The following is a 24,602-nucleotide window of genomic DNA, read 5'->3' on the forward strand; positions in this document are numbered from 1 at the left end:
TAAGTTGTAAAACATTAGGTTTTAAATACAGTAGTAAGAAGTATTTTCTTAAAAATTGCCCCCAAAAGAGGTAAATTAATAAATTGTTTCGGGTGGTATTTCGTTTTGGGGTATACCCCTTATGTTCCCATACGATTAATTATAAATAAAAAACAATAAAATTAGTGTTTTAATATGCTTTAATTTTTAATGTGCTAAAATAAAGAATTTATTTTATGCTTCACAAATACCAAGACTATATTTCGATAGTGTATAAAATTTCAACACAGATTGAACATTTCGGTAACGGGCAGCACTATACGATTTGTTTTAGTTACGACGTAAGCCAGGCGGCTTCAACAATGTGTTTGCTGTTAAACTGGACGTTTGCTAAGCATCGTCTAGTGATAGTCTTTTACAGCGGCGCTGTAGGTTTCGGTAGAATGCATAAAATATGAATAGTTGATGTAATAATTATAGTAGGATGGGGGAAGATGGGACACTTTTAGCAAATAATATCCCGATCGTGTTTTAAGCAATTAACAACGGTATATGGAGGTCGTGAGAATACGTGGTTTTAATTATTTGAATGTTCTTTATTTACTACTGAATGAGACGAGAAAATAGAATAAAAAGGTGTTTCATCTTCCCCCACCCTACTATATGTATCTAACATATGTGTAGTAGTAGTATGTTATTTTATGGTTTTGCTATATTGTAATATTTTTTCCCCATTTAAGTTGCTACTAATATAATTTATAATGTCAGCAACACCAGAACAATCAGATGAGATAAAAGAATCGGTTTTGAATCCAACTTTTCATGATATACAAGTTAAAAAGGTAAAGATATATGTATACAAAATGTTTGGTTTCCTTTAAGGTTTAATTGCTATATAAACTGTATTTTAAACTTTTCTTATGTTATCCTAATATTTTTAGGGGGAGAACTCAAAAGCTCAATGTACACAGAAAACTGAACTGATAAAATGCATTAATGAATAATTACTTTCCGTTATAAATAACCGGCCATTTTTTTATAAAAAAGAGCATTAAATATTTCACACCCACAAAAGCAACAATTCAATGCAATTTTTAACACCAATTAATTTCATTAAAATACAACTGACTTTTTTCAGGTTGAAATCTGCACGCCAGAAACTGCAACTGTTAAGTTTCAAGAACAACATTTTCCAATCGAGGAATATGAAACACATGAAGTAGGGATGTTTATTGATATATATTAAAAATAAATAAATGAAAGTAACTTATTGCTGACAGTTTAGACAACCTATATGGGACCACTGGTTTGGAGCAATTTTTGTTAAGTTCTTTGCCCACAATGACATACATGCAGCAACTAGTGGTAGCAACTAGCAACAACACATTTTGAATCCATACCGATGAATAATATTTGCTGCACAAGCATACTCTCGCATTTCGTTTCTGGTGCTACAGAAACGTAACAGACAAAAATCCAACCAATTGGAAGTAAGCCAATCTAGACATTTTAGAGGCAGCTCTTCAACCACTGCCTTGGCCGCCAGCCCTTCTTGTTATTTCCGAATAAACAATTTAATAGGTGTTTTATTGTTAGGTTGCTAAAGAAGAATTTGTTTCATATCGCACCAAAGCTGCAAAGAGCCCATGCTTGAAACCCTTAAAGGAAAGTGCTGAAGAAAATAGATTAGGTAAATTATAGCAATAAATTTATTTATATTAATTTGAGTTGAGTTTGAAATAATCTGTTGGTTTTGAACTAACTATATAAAACCAAACTTTAAATTAGTTTAATTTAAATCAAATCTGTTACATTTTAGTGTCTCGTTCCAACAGTCAAAATGTTGCCGTAGTAACCGTACCCCCTGACCCACAATTACTCGCTTCTTGTCAAAGCCGTCGCGGCCAAAGACCCCTACTAGAGGGGGGCGCGGAGCGACGTCTGCGACTCCAGGAGCTGCATCAACGAAAACAAGAAATTATTGATTCGCTTGCTCAACAAACTGGCCACCGAAGGCGATCTGGAGTTCGTAGGCAAGAGCGGAATGCTCCTCGTTATTTCGAGGTGATTTCTAACATAAATATCCTATTAATGTTAAAAAATGTAAAAGCTTAATTTTATGAACACATTATAAAACTCGATATATAGCCAAGGATCCTATCTTTTTTAAATTGATTTATAAACACACATATATAGACAAATAGCCTATCTTTTAGTTGGGTGAATCTTAAATATTTAAAGTTACAAACCAAAACATAGATATATATTTGTTTACAAGGTCTCACCAGGTGTGTTCATTACTGAACGACCTGAATCCAGACTACAGGCAGCAAACTCTGCACAAAGTCGAACATACGGGGAATATAGATCGTAAGTCCTTACAATAGTATCATTTCGATTGAATTTATATGTATATATATGTTAATATGTATATATATATATATATAATAACTCGGGTGTTTTAACAAATTTTCATAACATAACTGTAATATATTTAATGCATCTAGCCCAAATCTAGTATAGCTATACTTAAATATTGTTTGGTCAAATTTCATTGCATCATAACAACTGCTACTATAACAGCAAAAAATCTAGTCCAACTAGTGGTATTTTAAAGAGATATATCTTGCCAATAACTAGCACCACCTGTCACTTATTTGAAAAGAATGTTAAATGGATTCTCCTGTAATGCTCATACTTAGTACTTACCTTAAAATAAATGATAAACAGCCCTGGTTAAAATGACTGCTTAAAGTACACCTTCCCTTCACACAAATGAGTTAAACATTTTATTTAAGGTCAAAACTCAATCAGATGATCCATGTTTGAACCCACACCCAATACACCTTATGTTTCTTATCAAAACATGGCCTATTGTTAAGCTTGGGCTGTTAGCTCAGTTTAACAAGATAATATTGTTTTGTGTCAACAAACTTATCGAAATATACAACATCAGCCTTTGAAATTATTACTGATACATGGCGTATGTACATTTTAAGGTCACATATTACATAAATCTGTACATTTATGGTTAAGTACAGAATAGGGAAGGATAGCTTCCCTATGCCTTTGCTACTGTTGTTGTTCTAAATCAAGGCCTGAGAATGCTAAAACAGTACTTAATACTCAGGTTGCAGGATTGTGTTTTTGTTACAGGAAAACTGTATATATGTTTTTAGTTATAAATTATCTGTTTTATCTGTTATAAAGTAGAACCCATCTAGTAGCTATCATTATGAAGTTACCTAAGTTAGTGAAAGCTGCTAGGAATAATGAATGTACAAATACAAGGTGTGCACTTTATTATTCTTTGGTTGGCTACAAATAAATGTATTGCATATATTTAATTAACGATGCTTTTATATTTTATCCTGTATGTGACATCGTATTCAAGCCATTAAGTTGGCTTATAGCCAAACCCAAACTTTTAAGAATTCATGCGCACTAAACATTTTGCACAATATCTGACAATTGTAAAAATTACAATCATGAATGCAAGTCAGAATTCATGGTTCATTTGTTTCAGTTCCACATCACCGAACAAGGCACGAGTATGGAATCGATCCGCAAGCAGTCGAGCCATCAGTAGTAACTCGTCTCGATGGAAAACTGAACAACTTCCACAAGCAAAGACAAACCATTTTGTGAAGATGCCGTTTAAACAAGTACCTGCTCTTACAATGGACGCTAATTATAAAATCAATGTGAGTTTTATTGCACTGTTTGTAACTGTGGAAAATGGGCAAATAGAGGAAGCTGCTTTAACTGTGATATGCTAAAAGCAACCAGGTTTTGGTTCTCTGATGCAGCGGAACCCTGTGTATATAAAATCTAGATAGCATTTGTAAAAGTTTAAGAACAAATATATTTCAATCCAATTCCACCTTTGTCTTGGGGGCTACTTGCTAAAATGCTGCAGTCCCAATTATAAAATATAAAGCTGGATCAAGTAATGTGGCAAATAAAGTGTACTTTGTATTGGCACCTACAGTTTAAACATATGCTGTCTTCTGCCCAAATCTAGGTTGCCAACAAATCGCTTGGTTGGCGGGAGAGCTATTTAGACATTTAATAATTTGACTTGGCTAACGTACATTTATCTGATCCACCCAATAATTATTGTCACCCAACGTCTAAACGATGGCTACTTCCACCCTTAATGTTACACCATGCATACCCACAGGATGAGATGGTTTATCCTGGTGAAGAGATGAGAGCTATGACAGCATTTACAGTATCAAGAATACGACACGCGTTCAGGAGGATGCCTGACCCACCGAGGCTCGATTCACGACAAGGAAGATTATTAAAAGCAAAGTTGAAGCCGTTACGCCCTGTGGCTGTGAGTTGACTTGTTTTATATTATGATTGAATAAATGAATGTAACTTACTTTATCCTCGCAAAGAAAATAAGTGATTTAAATAGAATGACTGTATTTTTTATATTACATATTCCATCCAAGTATTAATAACACTGTTTTATCAAAGTTTACCAAACGAAAGTTTGTTATATTAAATTTAATTATTATTATTATTAAATGACAAAGGTTTGCCTGGTGGCATTTTTAAACAGAATTTCTGAAAAAATTTAAAGAATAAAGGGTAAATCTAAAAGACAGCAAAGTGTTTTCGAGTTAAGTATGTGAAAGAGATCTTATGTAGCAACCAGAGTAGATCTTGAAGCAATCTTATTGTCTTACAAGTGTCTTTATGACATGTATTGTGATCTAATAAAGGTTGACAAACAGCTATTGTTACATCACTAAAGCTATTGTGAGATCACTTACAATTGAGATTTCTTTTTATTTTAAGCTTTGAAGGACAACAGGCACTTAAACAATTATGTAATATATATCTTAGTGTTATTAAAAGTAAATTACCTATTAGGGATGTGCTGAAGTTGTAAAAGCTCGGGTTCGCCGAGCGCCGAGCTTCAACGAAAAGCTCGGCACGAGCCCGAGCCCGAGCACCTATGACGTCATCAAGGAGAAAGGCGTACGAGAACGCGTTCATATTCAGTCGAAAAGCGTCGCTAATTTAAATATTACAGAGCACGTGGTTTGCGGTTAAAAAGACGTCTCGTTTCGTAATTTCCAATAAAAAATATTTAATTAAAAAGTATTTATAACTTTTGCAGCCAGTGGTGCAACTAGCGCGTTCAAAAGGGGTCTGTCATACAGATAAAAACAACGTTATCTCTAAAGCGAAATAAACGCTTTAGATATTGCTTTTGCACACTAATCTTTTTATTCTACTTTATGCGGTAAATTAGGACCAATATTACATTATTTATACTTAATTAGAAACGTCTTTTTAATAAATGAAACATTGGTGTAAGTTTTACGCATGTCCATCGTGGATAATCTAACGATTATTTACGCCAGAATAACTTTAATAAACCATTACGATTGTTACATTACAAACGAGATTGTTATAAAACAATCGTGTTTTATTCGCTTCCATACGATCTGTAGTTTGTGTATAATTTTTGTTTCTGATGATTAGTTTAAATGCAGGTAAATCGCGATTATGTAAATTTTAATTGATACAAATATAAAAGCGAAGAGCGACGATATCAGTAAATTGGAACCAACAGAGATTGCAATATGATATTACATAGTATCGTCCCGGTCGAGCTTGGACAGAGGCCAAAAAACATCGTTTGATGGCACCGCACGAGAACCGGAGTTTCATTACGTCATTATTCACGAGAATAAGTTCACAACGATTGCTTAGTTTGTTAGGTGTAGAATGTATGCTACCGCATGCGTCTTCCTTTATATCCTACACCGGCGCAGAGCGTAAAAATGTGACGCTCATACACGAGGTTTCGAACTTGTGGTTGGTTGGAAGTGGGAACATTCTTCCCGATTGTTATATTATGAAACGTCATAATTTATAGTTATGTTGTTATAGGACAAGTGACGTAACAATTAAATGAAACATGTTCCAATTCCCAGCGAAAGAAAGTAATATTGAATGCAACGCACGTTTTAACACTTTCTGTCTGGGTGCGTGTGTGTGTGCGGAAATGGGATCTGTCATTACAACACAAACAGCCCCCATGGTTGCAGCAGTTCATTTATTTCATTATAAAAAAGTTTAAGAGTTATTAGCTTTTTATTTAAAATCAGATACAGGAACATTGCGCGCTCGTGTAATTTGACACCGGCTGTAATTCCATACGGGCAATTTCACTAACGTTGCGATTCGTTACTTGCGAAAGAGCAAATTCACAACGAACGAAAAATAATTAAAAAGGAAGCTACGCTGACTGTTCTCGTTATCTTCTCTTAGTAGCTTCACTTTTTTTCATTTTCAGTATTTTCAGTATAGTAATATTTTTTTCTCGCGTGCAACATTATAGCAATAGCATATGAGGCTCGGCGCTCGGCCCAGATTTCAGCCGAGCGCCGAGCGTCAAAAAAGGAGACGCTCGGGCACGAGCTTTTGAGTTCGGGCTCGGCTCGGCACATCCCTATTACCTATATTATATTGGTTCATTACTTTTATTCATTGGTGTTACGTGTTACTCAATGTATTGATTTTGTGGCATAGTCATGTCTTAAAAACCTGGTAAGTTACAAAAAGCCAAAAATAAAGTTCACAGAATTGTATGACCGTTTCCTCAAAACTCTAACAGAGCCTGATTGTTTGTTAAAAAAACTTAAATATTTAATATAAGGTATTCGTGCTAACTGTATCAATGTAACCCCTCAATACTTTATATTAGCAGTCTCTTATTCAAATCAAAAGTATTGTAAACTGCTCTTCTGGTAAAACTTAACTTCCCATATTTCCCAGTTAAAAGGTCCTGATGTCAATAGTTGTCAAGGTATTCAACCAGAATACAGAAGAAAACGAGGATATTCTCCAAGTCCAAGTCGGCAGCGGCATTTAAAGGAACAGTATTTAGAGGTGCAATTATAAATTGGTATTACAAAAATTTCCAAATATTTAAATTTCCTACTAAGAACATTTCTGGATTGACTTATTTATCCTTGTGTAGCAAAGCAATAACAGACTTTTAACACAAGTGTTCTGTTTCTACACCTCATGCTTGCTTACCAGTTACCATGTATGTAACATTGGGTATGATAAGGTGTATGAATATTACCCTTTTGCATGGTCTCTTTTATGCGCGTAAGTACTTGCATACTTACTCGCAAAAACAAAGTTAGCACGCATAAAATCATAGAAGGTTGGTTGTTACTCGCATTATGCAAGTATTATGCGCATTATGTGAGTAAAAAAAAGTATGGTGGCAGGACAGTTTTATTTTTCAGTTAATGGGAACAGGGATCCTATTCGCATTAACTTTTTACCATGCAAAAGGGAATATGTTGTATTCCTTCTTTCTAGGTGTGCAAGATGCATGAGGGAAATACCCTAGAGGAGGAATACGAAAAGCGCTTAAACTCCACAACTCCAGATCATTCTATTCACCCGACCTCCCCAGAACCGTGAGAAAAAATGAATTTGCCGTCAAAATTTAATAAATTTTGCTGTATTTTTGTGCTAAAAAATATCTTTCAGCAATTTTGTAATTTTTTTAGAAGATATTTTTTAGGCTTATGATATACCTGAAAGCAACTGCTCATATAGTTTTTATTTGTTTTTTTTTACAGTGAGACAAGCTTGGGGTTTTCGAACGAAATTCTTGCCAATATTCAACCAGATTTTCTTAACACTAGTGAAAATGTGTCGAGTCACAATGCTGCTTATGATGACTATGCAAGACAGGATCGCATCACAATGGAGAGGCAGTTCAGCACCATGCATCTCGAATCAAGCGTCATTTTTTAGGAAATTCTAATTTTTAAATCAATTTACTGTGAATTTATTTAATAACGAATTTTGTTTACATATATAGTAGGTTGGGGTAAGATGGTACATGTTTTTATTCTATTTTATCTTCCCATTTAAGAGTAAAAAAAAACATTTCTTGATGTATGTATTACTATATCCTCGAAAAACGTTTTTAATTGGTAGGCTAATAACACTATCAAGAAAGATGGGATAATAAATGCAAACAGCACCCATCTTACCCCTTCTTTCTATACTGATTCTGTTTTCTATAAGCCATATGTTTGTTCAATGTTCTTTTTAATCACTGTGACAATATTTATAAATGATTGTAACTTATTTATTCCCACGTCGCTGGACAATGACGGTCGTTATAACAATTGTGTTCTGTTTTACACCTCGTGCACATGGAATAGTTATCACATATGTAATTTTGGGTGATCATTTCTTTTTATATGTTTTTAAGAACAACCCATCAGTATAATCAATGGGTTGGAACAATGTCCGTTAAGTGTCTTTTCCCAAATTATTCCTATACATCAAATAAAGCATTTTAATGTAAACCGTTTAAGTTTTTATCTGAAATAAAAATTTACAACATCAAACATTTTCTGGATATATTTATTTAAACTTAAATATCATTATTGACAAAACGTACACTGCTGGCCATTTGGAGGTCAAACCATACTGCATACAGTAGACAGCTTTATAAAAATATTTTGAGGTTTTTGTTTGACGGTATCTTGTTTCCAGGTATCCATTAAATATAGTGGGTTGGGGTAAGATGGTCCATGTTTTTATTCTCTGTTTATCATCTCAAGGGAAAATGATTTACAAAATAATATAACTGTAGTCTCACGACTCTAATAGAGGTTTGATTGTTACAAAAATAAGAAAAATTATGCAACATCTTATGCTATAATGTCCATCTTACGGTACTATAGCACGTCCTATTGTAAGAATACAGAGGACACAACACTGCTTCAATGCATTGTATTTGCTAGTTCTCTAACGAGAACGTTTAATATTAAATTAAAATAGTTGTTTTGAAACAACAAAAAATCAAATGAGGATAATTATGTTCGCACAGCAAACGGAATGCTATACGATAAACTATATACAAATAAATCTGAAATAATCCAGCTAAGAATTTCATAAGCAAAATCACACTGTTGATCTCCGCGTTTAGAAAACGCCGTAATATCGTAGGGTAGGCAAGATGGGACACCTTTCATTTTTTCTGGTCCTATTTAGCAGTAAAAAAGAACATTTAAAAAATTACAAAATTAATTCCTTACGCCTACTATGGACCGTTGTTAATTGTTTAAACGATCATTATATTTGGTCCCGTCTTCCCCCACAGAATTATATGGATAATTTAAAGTCCGCATAGCGAACGAAGGATCATTAAATACATATGCAGCCGATCCAGTCTTATATCGATGTCAATATAACATTCTGTCGGAATTCCATTTCGGTGTCGTTTTCGGTCAATTTTGGAGTTTTGTTCCATTCTCCGTCTGCTAATTTCGACTCAATGCCTTGTGCCAGCCTCTGTTAACAAAAATGTGATTTGAGTGTTACTAAAGAGACCAAATATACGTTTAAATTCATTGTTAAATGTGTTGGGGTAAAATAGGAAATGTTTCATACTATTTTATCTCCTATTTGGCAGCAATAAAGAATATTTATAGATTTTTATAAAACCGTATGTTCACGACTCTAAAACAGCGATGTTTAATTGTTAAAACGCGGTTAGTAAATATGGGATAATATATAATAACGGTATCCATCTTACCCCACATTAAAGTATATACGCGGTACTGTACCCAAAACACGCCTAAATCCGTTTTGTCTTATTTTGTACAAAATATACTGTGAACGGTGTGTTTATTTTTTTACACTAAATTTTATTCGTGGTAACTTAACAGCGCAAACGAAATAAGAAACCCTCCTGTCATAACGACACGCGATGATAAATATTCAAGCACTTCATTTTCGATGTAAAGTTTATAGTTCTATAGGAAACTTAAAGTGACAAACAGTTGCCGTTCTTAACATATTAATTAACGTGCTCATCCATTAGAGCTATTCTTTCCGTAAATAAAAACATTCCGAAATCGTGAACAAAACTGCGAATTTAAGACACTTGATATTTCTATAATGACCTGCTTAATGGACCCGCGTCCATTCATTAGAACGTAAATGAAAACCCCTGGTATCCACAGCAGTGATAATAGAGATAAAGCCCAACCAAGAACGTTCGCCCAAACTGGATAGGTGTAGTCCGCCACTTTTAGAGGGGTCCATTTAACACAGTAAAAGAGAAAAATTGACTGAAACGAAAACAGAATCTATAAGATACGGAGTGAAATAAAACATTTAGAGGGTCAAGTTAAGTAAATTCAGTCGAAAACGGAAATTTTACACAAAACGTTTAGAAACATTATAATGTTTAAAAAATATGCAACTAAACTTTGTCGGGGCAACGACGTCATTGGCACGATAATGACGTCATTAAAACCATTCCTACTGACTTACACCACTTGCACAAGTGGACAGGAAACCATAAACTATTTGTCGCTGCCAGCTTTACAAAATGCCGGAGCACTTACGAGATAACCGCATTACCTATTAAATAAAAATTACACGTGAAATCAAATAAAAATGATTCTAATGTATAACCTGAACTCATATTTCTAATTATAGCAGCAGCATATTATATTTAAAAAAAGAAATTATTGTTTAAAAAAACAAACTAACTATATTTTAAACTTTAAATGCCATGCTGTGTACAATGGTTCACATTTTATATTTCGTTTTACTCACCGATGTAATTACAGGAATGAAATACCGGTAGCTCAGCTTAAACCAAACTGATAATTGATCTCCAGTCATTCGTTTAACGTCCGCGGAAAATTGGTCTACGTCCCACAGCCACCCCACCGATATCGACTCGAAGAAAGCGAGCAATAATAGAATGATTCCAGAGGCTCCGTAGTAAAATATGAACTCGAAAATGTAAATTCCACTCTAAAGTAAAAGCGTTGGTGTAATAAAACAGAAAGGTTTAGGACTTTAGGTGCACGCAAAAATAGGTTAAACGCGACGTACAATAACTCCCGACACGGACATTTTTGATCTTATTGTGTCAGGGAAATGTACGTTTACGCTGGGATAAAAGCGGTCTTATGAATTAATGGCGACCTTTTTTTCAAAACAACCAACAGTCTAAACGCGATGATATTTTAGTTTTATGAGTAAAAATGGGATTGAGAAATATTAGATATTACGTTCTGACGGTATTCATCTTACCCCACAGTACCATATTTATGAGCAGTATAACGTAATTTTCTCACGTTCAAGTTACAGGCATACAAATTGACAAGATGTGTAAAAAATAAAACTATATATTATATCCTTACGTTACTCAACAGGCTGCAACTTATACTAAACAGAAATAAACCGAGTCCCAAGTTTGTTAATATTTTGCGGCCTCTGGTCAGTTTCAACTTCGGAAAAATATCAGTGATTGTAGAAACGAGGGCGTCGAAATCTGAAAACTAATGAAAAATATATTAGCTCAAAGGGCAACTTTAGCAACAAAAAAAACAAGGTAAAATATATGAAACAAAATGAAAACTAATGTAAATATTCATTAGCCCAAAATTCGGGGGCATTTTTAGCAAAACTCTCTTTGCATATACAAAACTTACCACTGAGTCCACTGCTACGAAAAAGAACATGACGAAAAATAACACAGACCATAATTGGGGAAATGGCAGCATCGAGAATCCGAGTGGTATGACTTGGAATATTAAACCAGGGCCTGGAATATATGATATGAGCAAAACAATATTTTTAACAAGACGACGAAAGGTCGTTCTGCAAAGCACCAACAGTGTAATGTAAGGTGGGGAAGACAGGACACCTTTACACATAATATCTAAATATCCTGATCGTGTTTTGAACATTTAACAACGGTCCATGGGGTTGCGAGGATACGGTTTTATATTTCTTTGCATTTTCTTTGTTCCCTTTCCAAATGGGCCGAGAAAATAAAATGAAAAAGTGTCCTATCTTCCCCCATCGTACTATATATAGATACAATATAGTAGGTGTTATTTTAGTTTCTGATTTTAAGTATTTATTTTAGGTGGAATAGGGTGCGAATAAACCAACTTATTTGTCCACGTATATACAACCTATTAGACCGCTTTTGTGTAAAGTCTTTTTTTTTAATTTAACTTTTATGAAATTTTTTTATGAAAGTGACTTGTTACTTACCAGTTTTTAAAATTTTGTCGATTTCTACGCCTTGCATGGCAGCCATATGACCGAGGTATGAGAAAGTCATCAATCCCATTAGAACTGACGTGAAGGCGCCGACAGGCACAAGTATAAGCGCTTGTCTGTATACCATAAATGTCATATTTAAACTGATTGCATTCACTTTAAATGAAGGGCAACCAAGACTTATTGAATTATTCATAAACAACATACGACTCTTTGTATTAGAGACCGACTGGAAATTACGTAATCGGTCGAGTCCCGGGGGGTATTTACGAGCGGTTTTGCTACGAAAAGAGCAGACGGCGTGATCTAACAGCTGCTGTGCTTAGTGAGCATTTAAACAGCTAATGTACAAACCTGTAGAAGTTATTATTGAAGTGATTGTAACTTGCAAATGTTGTCAAACTTGCGAAACCGATTGCGTAAGTGTAGAGCACTTGGGACGCAGCGTCGATCCAAACCTATTAGGAAAATTAGGTTTTATTGATGTTACAGTATACAGTAGTAGGGTGGGAAGACGGGACACTTTAAGCACTTAATACTTAAAAATCTTGACCGTGTTTTAAACAATTAACAACGGTATATGCGTTGATATGGTTTTATAATTCTTTGAATGTTCTTTGTTTACTACCAAATGGCACGAGAAAATAGAATAAAAGGTGTCCCATCTCCCCCCCAAATATATGAAATTGGGCATTCTAATGCAAAATTAGTAATGATTAGTCATTATCTTTTACACCTATACCTGAGCTTTGGCAAGCTCTGCAAATTTTGGTATAAGAAGTGTGCTGATTCCTTTCAACGCCCCCTCCAATGTTAGGCCTCTTATTAGCAGCACCATAATCATGACGTATGGGAATGTAGCTGTCACATAGACGACCTGCAACGATAAACACAAAATTTAACAAATGCATCATCGCGTGTTTAGAGCTCAACTTTTTGAGAAGTCGTCTGAGTTCGATGCGTTGAAAAATGACTCCCCCTCGGCGTTGAGTGGAAAACTCCATTTTAGGTAAAAGTGCGATTAATATTCGAACCTTGCCGCTGGATTTGATTCCTTTGATGGTGATTGCAATGATGGACAAATAGGAAATGGCCAAACAAATCAGCATCGGCCAGTTGAAGCCGCCATAGAAGTCGTTTCGGTTATTGGCAAGTCGTAATACGTAGTACCTCAAAAATATAATTTCACATTCAGCATCTTTCTAGCGCTGATTGAGTCGAAATTACTTAAGTGTGTTTTCGCATGGTGAATTATAAATGAAAGGGAGGCCTATATAGTTATAGCAGTTTGACGCCGTTCAAGGAGTGTTTTTTTTACAAAGTGTTTACGACGAACGTTTAGAGTTACAATACTTAGCTTGTGTTACATTGTATGTCTTGTATTGTGACCGAATTCGTCATTATCAGAAACCAGGTACTCGCTAAAAAAAATCTTTTTAACCTATACACATTTACACTTACCTCCAAAACTGTGCTTGGGCAAGTGAAGTATCAGAATATGTTGCATTTATAGTTGCGTCAGTGGGTGTTGTCTCGTTTGCGAACAAGTTAGTTTCGTTCATATACTTGGTATGGCTAACCCACCCGTTGTATGCGATGCATGGCTCCGTGTTCCACGCGTTGTCTGGAATTAAATTACAATTGCGATAAATACATCATTAGCTTATTGAATTGCCAACGATTAACTATAATTGGAATTTGAGCAAGTCCCATAAGCGCCCCCGTGGTTCACGGTTAGACCAAGTTCTTATCAAACGGTTGCAGCATTTTAAAACCACCCGCACAGCTGCGATAATAAAGGCTCTTATCAAAACTAACCGACACTCCTGTCGCCCTATCCCTATAGGGCTTCGGCGGTCGTTACTTAACATTCAAAGCACCGCACTGTTCAATTGAATTCAATGCCGACTCTTGCACTTGAAAATTGAACGACTTTTGTACTTGTTAGTAAAACATTAACGTCTTACCACAGACAGTCCAAGGCAGGTCATGTGTTGTGAATGAATGATAAAGATAAATTATTCCCCACGCCATAACCAGCATATAAGGCACAATGGACATAGTGGTCATGACTATGCATCCGTATCCATAACCCTGGAATAATACAGCATTGTTATAAATTGTAGAGCGGGGGAAGATGGGACACTTTTTTGCTCTATTTTCTCGGCCTATTTGGTAGTAAACAAAGAACGTTTAAAGAATTATAAAACCGTATCCTCACAATTCCTATAGAATATAGACCGTTGTTAATTGTTTTAAATATCATGTGCTAAAAGTGTCCCGCATCTTTCAATATACTACATATTCTATATGGTTAAGTTATTCAAGCGTGGCACGCCATGGAATCTGGGATATTGGTTAGAGTATGTTCATCGCTGTAGTTACGAAAACGAAATTTTAATTAACCTTCATTAATGGTATTCTGTCCCACGCATTTAGTTTCCCGCGCTGTGTGAATTGACCAATTGCAATTTCAAATATATACATGGGGAGTCCAAACACAGCCACCGACAAGAGATAAGGAATCAGAAACGCTCCTGGAATGCAAAGGCGTTAACAGATTTGTACGAAACGATGTAGATGTACAATCTTATGGGTTTATTACATGTGTATTACTACTTTAACACAAGATAAATTCAAATATATACCTCCTCCGTTTCTAAAACAAAGATAGGAAAAACGCCATAGATTTCCAAGGCCGACCATGTATCCAAGAAGTGAAAATATGAATTCGATTGGCCGGTCCCATGTTACACTGTGGAAAAATGAAAATTATTATTTTTCAATGTATATATATATATATAAGTACAAATGTAAACTTAATCTTTTTGCGCGCGTTTAAATTAACAGAAATGTAAGAAGTTAAAAATCGATCGAACTAATTATCCATATTGTTATTCACTAAAAACAAACGTTCTTCAGCATACAAAACAACCGGAAAAAAACATCACTTTCAGTCTGGTGCCGTGGCTCAGTGGGTATAGGCGCTTGCATCGGAACCAAAGTGTAACACTGATTGGCGTACGTGTCCTTGGGCAAGACACTTAACGGACATTACTCCAACCCAGCGGTCATTATTTGGTTGTCCAATGTATAAGCCATATCAAAAACAAAAATCATACACGTAAGGATAAAAAAAGGTGCAAAAAATACCCGTCTGTGTGCGGTGCAATGTCGCGGTACTGATTGCACAAAGGACTTAAATGGGCTTTTCTAGTGTTAGGGTAATGGGCAAAATCTTGCCTAAATCTCAGGTCCTTGACAAGGACCTCATCTATAAACAATAGAAAAGCATCACAAAAACGGCTTCCGTTCTCACACTATGCTACACACTGGTAATCATGGCTAAAATACGGCCAGTAATACTGTACAGTTATAAAACACATTTGATAAGTTGTACTTAAAACTGCAGCGTTGTGCCCTTAATTAAACGTTTATATACAAAATGACAATGTGTATTTTGTAATAAGGTCTTAAGCCCACGAGATTTTTTTTCATTATCCACAAATAACACTCACCGACTTTTCATATCTTGACCGGTTATATTTTGGTTCCTAGGCTGATGCTTCTGCAACGTATTACTCTCAGGTAGCTAAGAACACGGTACTATTTGCCCTGGAAAAAAAGAAACAATGACGGACACTGGTCAAATTATCGCTCGTATTCTGAAAAACGCTGAAAAAGCTTTCTTCTAACTCATTACGTCTATCAAGTGTCTGTCTCAGTCGACCGCAAAAATGCTCTATCCCATCGGCTGCTCATTAACGCTCCAGAGCTTACGGAATGCATCTTAGGAATATGTGCAGATAAATATCTAAATAATACACATTACTCTGCAAAAAAGTCCTATTTTCTATGTTTAGATGACAATATGAGCTTTCTTGTACTCTTGCTGTCATCGCGTTTCTCTCTACTCTGATGCCGCTCGATTGTCCGCTAATAAACTGAGTTGTCGACCTTATTTTATGGAGTCGTTATACGTTGAGATGGGCGCGACCACTGGACTTGTTCCTGCACGCCTGCATGCCCAACAATACTGATATAAAAAGATTGAGGAAGATGGGACAGATCTTATTCCATTTTCTCGCCTCATTTGTTAGTAAACAAAGAACATTCCACGAATTATAAAACTATATCCTCCAGACTCCCACAGACCGTTGTTATTTGTTTAAAACACGATCAAGATATTTAAATATTATATGCTAAAGGCGTCCCATCTTCCCCCACCCTACTGCATATTTATGTTGACTTAAATTGCATCTTATTCGTATCATTTCAGTTTATTGTTATAGTAGCCCAATAAGAAATATTCTAAAATACATTCAATTCATTGGTAATTTTGTATGCGTTTAAAAATCAAAATGCCTTTTTTAGGTACAATTTGAACGATAAAAAAGTTTTTTTTTAAAAAAACAGAAATATTATTCATGAAATGTGTGGTCCGTCACGTGCATAATTTCCGTTTTGTTTTGTATATACAAATCTGGCAGCTGGCAAATGCTATAACATTAACATATGTGGTTTCGATAAAATCAATTATACAGGATAATCAAACATCTACAAAATACAAGCTTACTGTAATGCGAAGTATAATCTTACTACTTCGTTAATAACCGGTCTGTAATTTAAACGAGGCGTGTTTATTACAATTTGCTATTTACGCCCTAGTATAGGATACAATGTATAGTATTGTATAAGTCACATATCAAATATTTTTAACGGCTCATCTGGTATCAAAAACGTAGTGTTTTGTCGACGTTTCGTTTGCCGTTTGGCAAGACTTCATCAAGATAAACTGGTATGTAAAACACTCAGCATGACAACGTTTTTCATATCAGTTGGGCTGTTGAAAAAATATTTATATTATGTCTGGTAGCAGAGGTAACAGAAAAAGTCACATATTGTTACATATAGTGGGGTGGGGTAAGATGGTGAAAGTTTTATTTCCCTTTTATCAACCCATTTGTTAGTAAACATATTAACAGAGTTGTATAACTGTATCGCCGCAACTTTATAATAGCGTTCTTAATAGCTTAAAACTCGATTAGTATGTTAAATTTAGGTGCTAATAGCGTCCCATTTTACACCACCCTACCGTTACCCATGATGTCCCAACCAATGGCGTAACATTCAAGCTATATTATATTAGTAACCATCCCCGCAAGGTGTCGCTACACACACATCTCTGACACGCCTTCTTCGCCACCGACACCCCTTCAATCATAACAAACCCAGTAAATGTTTTGCATGTTAACTTGCGTTATAGCCGCCCAAAATAAGGATACGCATTTAATATTCTGTAGATATTGTTTGTTAATGTCTAATGGGACGATGCAAGAGGATAAAACGTTAACCATCTTATCCCAACTTACTGTACAACACATTACACGGAGAAATGAGGTGTAGTAGGGTTGGGGAAGATGGGACACCTTTTAATTCTATTTTCTCTTTCCATTTTGTAGTAAACAAAGAACATTCAAAGAATTATAAAACCGTAACCTCACGATTTCCATGGACCGTTGTTATTTGTTTAAAACACAATAAAGATATTTGGATAATATGTGTTAAAGGTGTCCCATCTTTCCCCACACTACTATATATGGTTTGCTTAGGTAATATGGGACATTCCATTTCCTCGACCTATTTATTACTAAAGTAAATAAAAAAAAATCAGTGGTTTAAATAACTGTATCCTCACGAATGGAAAGATGCGTTGTTATTTGTTAAAACACGATCAGGAATTATGGGCCATAGGGGCTAACGGTATTCCATCTTCCCCACAGTGCTATAATAGGGTGGGGGAAGGTGGGATATCTTTAGCACATATTATTTAAGTATCTGGATCTTGTTTTAAACAATTAACAATGGTCTATGGGAGTCGTGAGAATACGGTTTTAGAATTCTTTAAATGTTCTCTGTTTACTACCAAATGTGACGAGAAAATACAATTAGGAGTCCTGTCTTTCCCCACCCTACTGTATAATAGTTTTTTTTGTGAAGATTAAAGAGGTTATTATGTAACTTTGGCCATTGAATTTGAATTAATGCTGATAATGCGGCCTTGTTAAAATAAATTGTGTAAAACTCAGGGCCAAGAAATTTTGTTGAAAAGCTTGTGCGCACGGTATCAGTTACAGAAGAATTTAATTAAACGTGTTCGGTGTTGCAAAGACAAACGCAGAAATGTGTTTGTCAATTACTAGTATAGCGCGCGCATTTATAAAGACATATCTACCACCTAAAAAGTGTGGATTTGGCGCACGTCAGAATATGACTGAGCCTTTTATTAAATGTTTTTTAAGTGGTGTTCGACTGTGGAAGCATTCAACACATAACGCGCAGTCAGTGTGCATGAAATTTAACGCGTCAGATCAATCAACATAGCTTTCATGTGTCGTTGTCACAAGTCCTATCACCTCATGCACTTCGAAAGAAAGCGCTCATTCTCTTGTAACTTGACTCAAGTATGACACGCCAGGCGACGCCATTCGGGGCTAATATTTCGACATTCCTCTTAGGCGTTACGGCTGAGCAGTCACGACCTTTCTGAGTTCATCGGCCGAGAGACTGAAGGAACGAACGATTATTTGCCCCTGTAAAGGCACATAGGTGTGAGGCGGCCGCAAAGCTTTACTCTACATTTATCATAGTAGACGAGTTATAGACAGATCGTATAAATGGCTGCGTCAGCCTGCCTTGTTTTTGCAAGCAGCTAAACGTTCAGCCCGATTTATTGCCAAAGCAAACCCTTAACACAGGAGAGTACAACGAGCATATGTGGCGAGACAAGCAAACAAAGTCGTAAATTTAAACTTTAACAGTCACTGTTGCGCTTGTAAACTTTATGAGTTGTCAGGTACCATTTGTAATATGCGAAGGTAGAATGAAGCAACTGTATATCGGTGTGGGCAACCACATCAGAAGGGTTTTGCCCGAGGTACTGTAGGCGATACAAAAGATAGACTAACACGGGATAATGACAGTATATACATTTTAACTCACGTCTCGTGTAATGTTTATTATTATTATTAGGTTAGTTTATTTTCGGATGCATTCGCTTAGTCCGAGCATATTACGATGTTTATGTATTATTTATGTACACCACAGGGGTATACGCATAGAATGTTGCGCAAAGCACAGACGGGAAACTGTACTGTGACGTCATTACTTCCCCAGAGCAAACACTGATCGGAATTGCAAACAGAATTATTGCCGCTTGCTGTCTGCATGATGATCACCGCCGCAATTTTGCTCGACGCTGGAAGATCGTTCGCGGTTCCTGTAGCATTCACTGCTGTTTCTGTTCTGACGCTGTATGTGTGCCTACGAAAAAGACAGGGCATCCCTCCCGGTCCCACAGCCTGGCCATTGGTCGGCAATTTGTTCTCTATGGGTCGACAAAGCCACCTCATATTAGAGAGCATGCGGAAAACCTACGGCGACGTGTTCTCAGTCTACTTTGGCTCAACTTTAGTGGTCGTTGTCAATGGTAAAGCGGTTGAGGAATGCCTGTCAACACATTCTGCAAGGTAACAAATTATGGGAACTACAAAACCTATTCGCAATTTACTAATGTCGCACTGTGGGGTAAGATGTAATAACTTTAACATAAAATCGCAGATTCCCTAATCGTGTTTTTAACAATTAACGACGCTCTTTTAGAGTCTGTTATATAAATTTGTAAATATTCTTTAAAGAGGACTGACAATTTGACTTGTCCCATCTTACCCCGGCCTATTATACATTTTTTATTATGCAGATATTCCATGCGTCCTGAGCTTCACACGGCACAGTATATATTGGAAGGGAAGAGCTTTGCATTCTCACATATAGCAGTATCAAAACACAAACGATACCGCACGTTAGCTGTAGCTGTGGTTAAACAACTTGTCAACGGCGGTGGCGAGAAAACAGACGTTGCAGTCAAACATGGTCTGCAGAATGGAACGCGGCATAGCTCTATCGAAGAAAGAATCTTTATGGAAGCTGCTTGCATGTGCGAAAAACTGTTAGAGACATCAGACAAGCCTGACCTGAAAAACGAAATACTGAAGGTTATAACAAAAGAACTGTGCCGCTCGGCAGCGGACATGCTGCTGGGAAATACGTAAGCATTTTGCAAATCATAACTATACTATATAATAGGGTGGGGGAGATAGGACACCTATTTCTTCTATTTTCTCGTCCCATTTGGTAGTAAACAAAGAAAAGTTACTGAAATATAAAACCAGATCCTCAAAGACCGTTGTTAATGGTTTAAAACACGATTAGGATATTGGGATAGTATGTGTTAAAGGTGTCCCATCTTCCCCCACCCTACTATATGAATAATATAATGAATAAGGTGTTTTGATTAACAGGCTGTCCGAGTATGAACTTGATGAAATTTCTCGTGTGGTAGAAAACTTGCGTAATTCAAATGAGGCGATTATGTTAGTCAATTTTATCCCAGCGGTCCGAATGCTCTGGAGAAATGGATTACAAAAATATATTCAGTTAACCCAATCGTTAAACAGGTTGGTCTCACTAACTTAGATCTTGCGTAGCGTTTCTTAATATTTTAGTCCTAAAACCTAGTTACCATTATTTTAAAACTGTGGGCCCCTGTGTAAGAAGCCATGTAGTAAATTGTGTTTACTCATCCATGTTTAAAAAACAAGGTTTAATTTGCCATTAATTTCTTGCCATTTTTGGTTCCCTATATATAGTAGGGTGGGAGAAGATGGGACACCTTTAGCACATAACATCCAAATAGCCTGATCGTGTTTTAAACAATTAGCAACGGTCTGTGGAAGTCGTGAGGTTACGGTTTTATAATTCATTGAATGTTCTTTGTTTACAACCAAATGGAAAGAGAAAACTAAACGAAAAGGTGTCCCATCTTCCCCCACCCTACTATACATAAAACGCTTCATTGATCCCTTTTTTTCTGGAACTTAAAAAAAAGGCAAAAAAATGTCATAGAAACAGTTGTGAATAGTTTTCTTTATAGTTTACAACCCAAAAAACTCTCTGTAAAGGTTTTTCGAACGTTGTATACGAAATCGGAAAGCGCAACTCGCAACGGTTTCGAACGGACATACCGAAGACAATGGTGTCCGGCTTACCAACGGTGTTGACTGTACTGTGAAGTTTTGGCAAAAACTAAAGAACGATCCACAATACGAAGAAAGCAGAGTCATGAAAGTGGTAAAAAATTTTAAATATTTTAATCTAGTCGATTGTCCGTCATATGTAAAGGTTTGAACGTTTGGGCATTGATTGCATTTTTGCAATGAAAACATATAGTTATCAAAATGCCACGCCGGTCAGCAAAAGGACACAGGAAACACGTTATATTCGTCTTTCGTTTGCCTCTTATTAATACTTTCACGTTTGACATTATAGGCCTTACTGCGGTATAAGATGGGATACCGTTAGCTATACTTTATTTCTTAGTGGTGTTTTTATAACATTTAACAAAGCCTTTTTACAGTCTCGGGTCTATGGTTATATTTATTTGTAATTATTTTTTATTTACTACCAAATAAGACAAGAAAAGAGAATGAAACAATGAAACAATGTCTCTTTGCTTTTACCCAACCCTATGATAGAAAGAATAAAAAGCTCGCAAAACGTTTATATGTCGCTATGATTACCAGGTAGCTGACTTGTTCGGCGCTAGAGTGGACACGATGACCGTTGCCCTCGCATGGATGATTGTCTATTGGTCCACTTACCAGGCGGCACAAGAAAGGGCACAGAAGGAAATTGACCACTTCGTGAAAAACGAAAAACGTTTACCGAGGTAAAGGTTTATATTCCTGTAAATTTAATACGTATAGGGTTATTATAAATGCTGTATTATACACCTGGCTTATTAACCATAGGTACCGTGTTCGAGACTCAATGTTACCACCACAGAGGGTGTATATACAGCTTCGCACACAAAGTTACATGGATTATATAACTTTGTTTTCAAAGAAAACGCAATGTGAATGAAATTAGACACCCGTGTTAAAACTTTTAAAGCTCCCGGCCTCCTTTTTTCATTCCCTTGAAAATGGTATTAAAGATCACATTGTTAAAACAACTGAGAAAATGGAATCAATAGCAAAACGATTAATAAGCGAATTCCATACATTCATTTATTTATTCATTAATGGAATGCAGGTACTCCGAAAGAAATCAACTCCCGTACACAATGGCCCTTATAATGGAAGTTGAAAGACATTGTAGTTTCGTACCATTTACCCTGCCACACGCCCCTGTGCAAGACACGATGCTAAATGGATATTTAATCCCGAAAGGCACAATGATGTTAATCAGCATGCGGTCAATTAACCACGATACTGCAGTGTGGGACTCGCCTGCTCAATTCCGGTAAGTTAGAATGATATAACAGATGTAGTCGGTAACTATGTAACATGTTCTATCTTACCCCACTCCACTAGAGGATATACTACTATAGGAAGATTTAACGTATATAGTGTTTTAGGTGTGTTTAGGGTATAGTGTCAACTCTGACCTGAATCTTAGGCGTGTCGAACCATATAGAACCTCGCCAATATAGAATAGGTTATGCTTGGGTAATGGGACAACTTCGGCCCAATGTCAGGACATATTGCGTGTCGCGCTGTGTAGGGCCTCGCCCATACAGAATAGGTTATGCTGGGGTAATGGGACAACTTCCAGCTTAATCTCCGGACTAATGGACTGGGGTAATATAGAATATGCTGGGGTAATGGAATTGGTGAACTCTAGCATACATCTCTGGATTTCTTCTCTCTTTCTTGCATCGTCTATGTACTTACCCATTATGTACTTCAAACGTGGAATAACTTGTAGACCTGAAAGATTCCTTTTGGATCAGTCTGGAGATTTTAACAGCGCATTGGCGGAACAAGTTATGCTGTTTGGTGCTGGGAGGCGACGGTGCGCAGGGGAGGCATTAGGACGTATGCAGATATTTCTTTACTCGGTCCTATTCCTAAGAAAATGTACGTTTCGACGCAGCGACAAGGATGGCCACGTTTTGCCCGAATCCTTGGCCGGAATTTCGTTAATCCCTCAAACTATGTGCGTGTCCATCTCACGGCGGGAGGCTGACGGTTCTAAAAACACCGAGCCGTGATGAAGATGTGGCTGTAGCGGTCACGCTTTTCGCGACAGTGTTAGTTATCCAAGTAGTTGATTCTAAATAACATCAGGACCTTTTAGTTTTTGCCATTTTTTGTCATGCGGGAAACTGCTGCCTTTTTTCTTTATTTTGTGATTTCTGGCATACTATATGGCCATATGCAACTCGTTTTCAGTCTTTGGCGTCGAAATTGTTTTACTTCATGGAGTTTTGTTTCTATTTATTTTGCTGACTTTTTTGTCTCTTAAACCTTAAATTTGCCCAACAGGTACAGAGTTAATAATAACTTAGGACTGATCATTATAAATACTTTGCTCAAATTTAATACAAATTAGATTAAAATGTTACCGCGTTGTGCTGTATGATGTTACAATGTGTAACCTTTTTTGAATGTGTAACCTTTTTACTCGATTCAAAGGTTATTGTCTAACAATATATCGTATAGGTGTGAAATACTCCCTTCAACGTGTACACGATACAGCATGCTACAACACTGTTAGCCTTCCGCAATGTAACCTATTCTTCTTTTCTGTATATATAACATAGATGTGCATTTAATGTTTTAATCATTTTTTTCTTTTGTTTTTATTACATACCCCCAGTTCATTAAAAAGAGTCAATCAGTCCGTTTGTAAAAGGTCCCGTTTCCCTTTTATTTCTTCATGGCAACTTCAAACTAATGTAGTCTTCGCCAATTTCACATTCGATACAATAATAAATAATTTTAAAATGCTTGAATCTATACTTGCTGTACAAATACACGAGCACGAGGTGTATGAAACAGAACACCAATATTTTACGACTATATAGTTGCGTTACCATAATTCTATGCACCTTGTCCAACACAATGAATTTTCAGTCATATTTAGTGGGTTGGGGCAAGGTGGGACACTTTTTCATTTTATTTCTCATCCCATTTGGCATTAATAAAAAATAATAAAGCCGTATCCTCACGACTCCCATTGACCGTTATTAATTGCTTCAAACACGATCAGGTTATTTAGATATTATGTGTTAAAGATCTTCCTCCACAGTACTATAATTCAAGTTTTTTAACCTGATAAGTATAACTACTGCTCATTATAGTAGATTACCAGCAGTTGAAGTGTTCAAGTCAATGTCTGAGAAGATTAACTAAAGGTTCAAGTTAATGTTTTAGAAGATCAAAGGCGTCGCTTCACTAAAGACAGTGGATTATTATGATTTAGGTAAGTGGATACTTGCATAATTACCTGAGGTATATTACATAACATATTTGTTACTTACCTCTACGAATTCAGTTACTAAGTTTAGATTGATTAAAACAACGAAGAAAAGGGCAAAAATGGCATAAGTGTCACAAATACGACAGTTACTTGTAATATATATAAACAACAGCACAGGATGTATATTTTTTCGTTTT

General features: G+C 36.1%; 3 protein-coding genes across 6 annotated transcripts; 2 read left to right on the forward strand and 1 right to left on the reverse strand.

The window, feature by feature from the left end:
* The first annotated feature begins 249 nt into the window (after window positions 1-249).
* LOC149727244 (uncharacterized) lies at window positions 250-8,390 on the forward strand. The gene is made up of 10 exons (XM_089890723.1): window positions 250-821; window positions 1,118-1,198; window positions 1,576-1,669; window positions 1,799-2,043; window positions 2,258-2,349; window positions 3,506-3,683; window positions 4,163-4,321; window positions 6,784-6,897; window positions 7,342-7,442; window positions 7,608-8,390. The coding sequence occupies exons 1-10, from the start codon at window positions 741-743 to the stop codon at window positions 7,783-7,785; spliced, it is 1,323 nt and encodes a 440-aa protein (XP_089746849.1). The 5' UTR covers window positions 250-740; the 3' UTR covers window positions 7,786-8,390.
* Window positions 8,391-8,568: 178 nt separating this feature from the next.
* Window positions 8,569-15,756, reverse strand: LOC149727245 (creatine transporter-like). Of its 2 annotated transcripts, XM_089890721.1 has the most exons (14): window positions 15,600-15,756; window positions 14,730-14,836; window positions 14,488-14,618; window positions 14,049-14,175; window positions 13,543-13,705; window positions 13,116-13,251; window positions 12,824-12,958; window positions 12,436-12,539; window positions 12,073-12,197; window positions 11,502-11,614; window positions 11,211-11,348; window positions 10,615-10,818; window positions 9,954-10,121; window positions 8,569-9,339 (listed from the first exon to the last, which is right to left on the reverse strand). In XM_089890721.1, exons 1-14 carry the CDS (start codon window positions 15,608-15,610, stop codon window positions 9,220-9,222), a joined length of 1,782 nt encoding a protein of 593 aa, XP_089746847.1. In that variant the 5' UTR covers window positions 15,611-15,756; the 3' UTR covers window positions 8,569-9,219. The 2 variants fall into 2 exon arrangements, with proteins under 2 accessions (XP_089746847.1, XP_089746848.1); XM_089890722.1 differs by lacking the exon at window positions 9,954-10,121.
* Window positions 15,757-18,752: 2,996 nt separating this feature from the next.
* Window positions 18,753-24,380, forward strand: LOC149727246 (cytochrome P450 1A1-like). 3 transcript variants are annotated; one of them, XM_089890659.1, is made up of 7 exons: window positions 18,753-19,610; window positions 19,841-20,188; window positions 20,442-20,597; window positions 21,102-21,270; window positions 21,723-21,868; window positions 22,234-22,443; window positions 24,287-24,380. In XM_089890659.1, exons 1-7 carry the CDS (start codon window positions 19,309-19,311, stop codon window positions 24,336-24,338), a joined length of 1,383 nt encoding a protein of 460 aa, XP_089746785.1. In that variant the 5' UTR covers window positions 18,753-19,308; the 3' UTR covers window positions 24,339-24,380. The 3 variants fall into 3 exon arrangements, with proteins under 3 accessions (XP_089746785.1, XP_089746784.1, XP_089746783.1); XM_089890658.1 differs by lacking the exon at window positions 24,287-24,380 and adding an exon at window positions 23,077-23,932; XM_089890657.1 differs by lacking the exon at window positions 24,287-24,380 and adding an exon at window positions 22,909-23,932 and having other exon boundaries at window positions 18,770-19,610.
* The last annotated feature ends 222 nt before the right edge of the window (window positions 24,381-24,602 follow it).

This window comes from Ciona robusta, chromosome 12 (genome assembly GCF_009617815.1).
Source record: "Ciona robusta chromosome 12, ASM961781v2".
In the NCBI taxonomy this organism is placed as follows: domain Eukaryota; kingdom Metazoa; phylum Chordata; class Ascidiacea; order Phlebobranchia; family Cionidae; genus Ciona; species Ciona robusta.

Coding starts and splice junctions, on each gene's coding strand:
- LOC149727245 (XM_089890721.1), bottom strand. Junction 14,619..14,729: donor TTGTTTTAGAAACGGAGGAG/GTATATATTTGA, acceptor TTTGCATTCCAG/GAGCGTTTCTGATTCCTTAT. Junction 11,615..12,072: donor CGACAAAATTTTAAAAACTG/GTAAGTAACAAG, acceptor CATATATTCCAG/GCCCTGGTTTAATATTCCAA.
- LOC149727244 (XM_089890723.1), top strand. CDS start 741: ATGTCAGCAACACCAGAACAATCAGATGAGATAAAAGAATCGGTTTTG. Junction 1,199..1,575: donor AGGAATATGAAACACATGAA/GTAGGGATGTTT, acceptor TTTTATTGTTAG/GTTGCTAAAGAAGAATTTGT. Junction 2,350..3,505: donor ACATACGGGGAATATAGATC/GTAAGTCCTTAC, acceptor CATTTGTTTCAG/TTCCACATCACCGAACAAGG.
- LOC149727246 (XM_089890657.1), top strand. CDS start 19,309: ATGATGATCACCGCCGCAATTTTGCTCGACGCTGGAAGATCGTTCGCG. Junction 21,271..21,722: donor AAAGCAGAGTCATGAAAGTG/GTAAAAAATTTT, acceptor TATGATTACCAG/GTAGCTGACTTGTTCGGCGC. Junction 22,444..22,908: donor GACTCGCCTGCTCAATTCCG/GTAAGTTAGAAT, acceptor AATAACTTGTAG/ACCTGAAAGATTCCTTTTGG.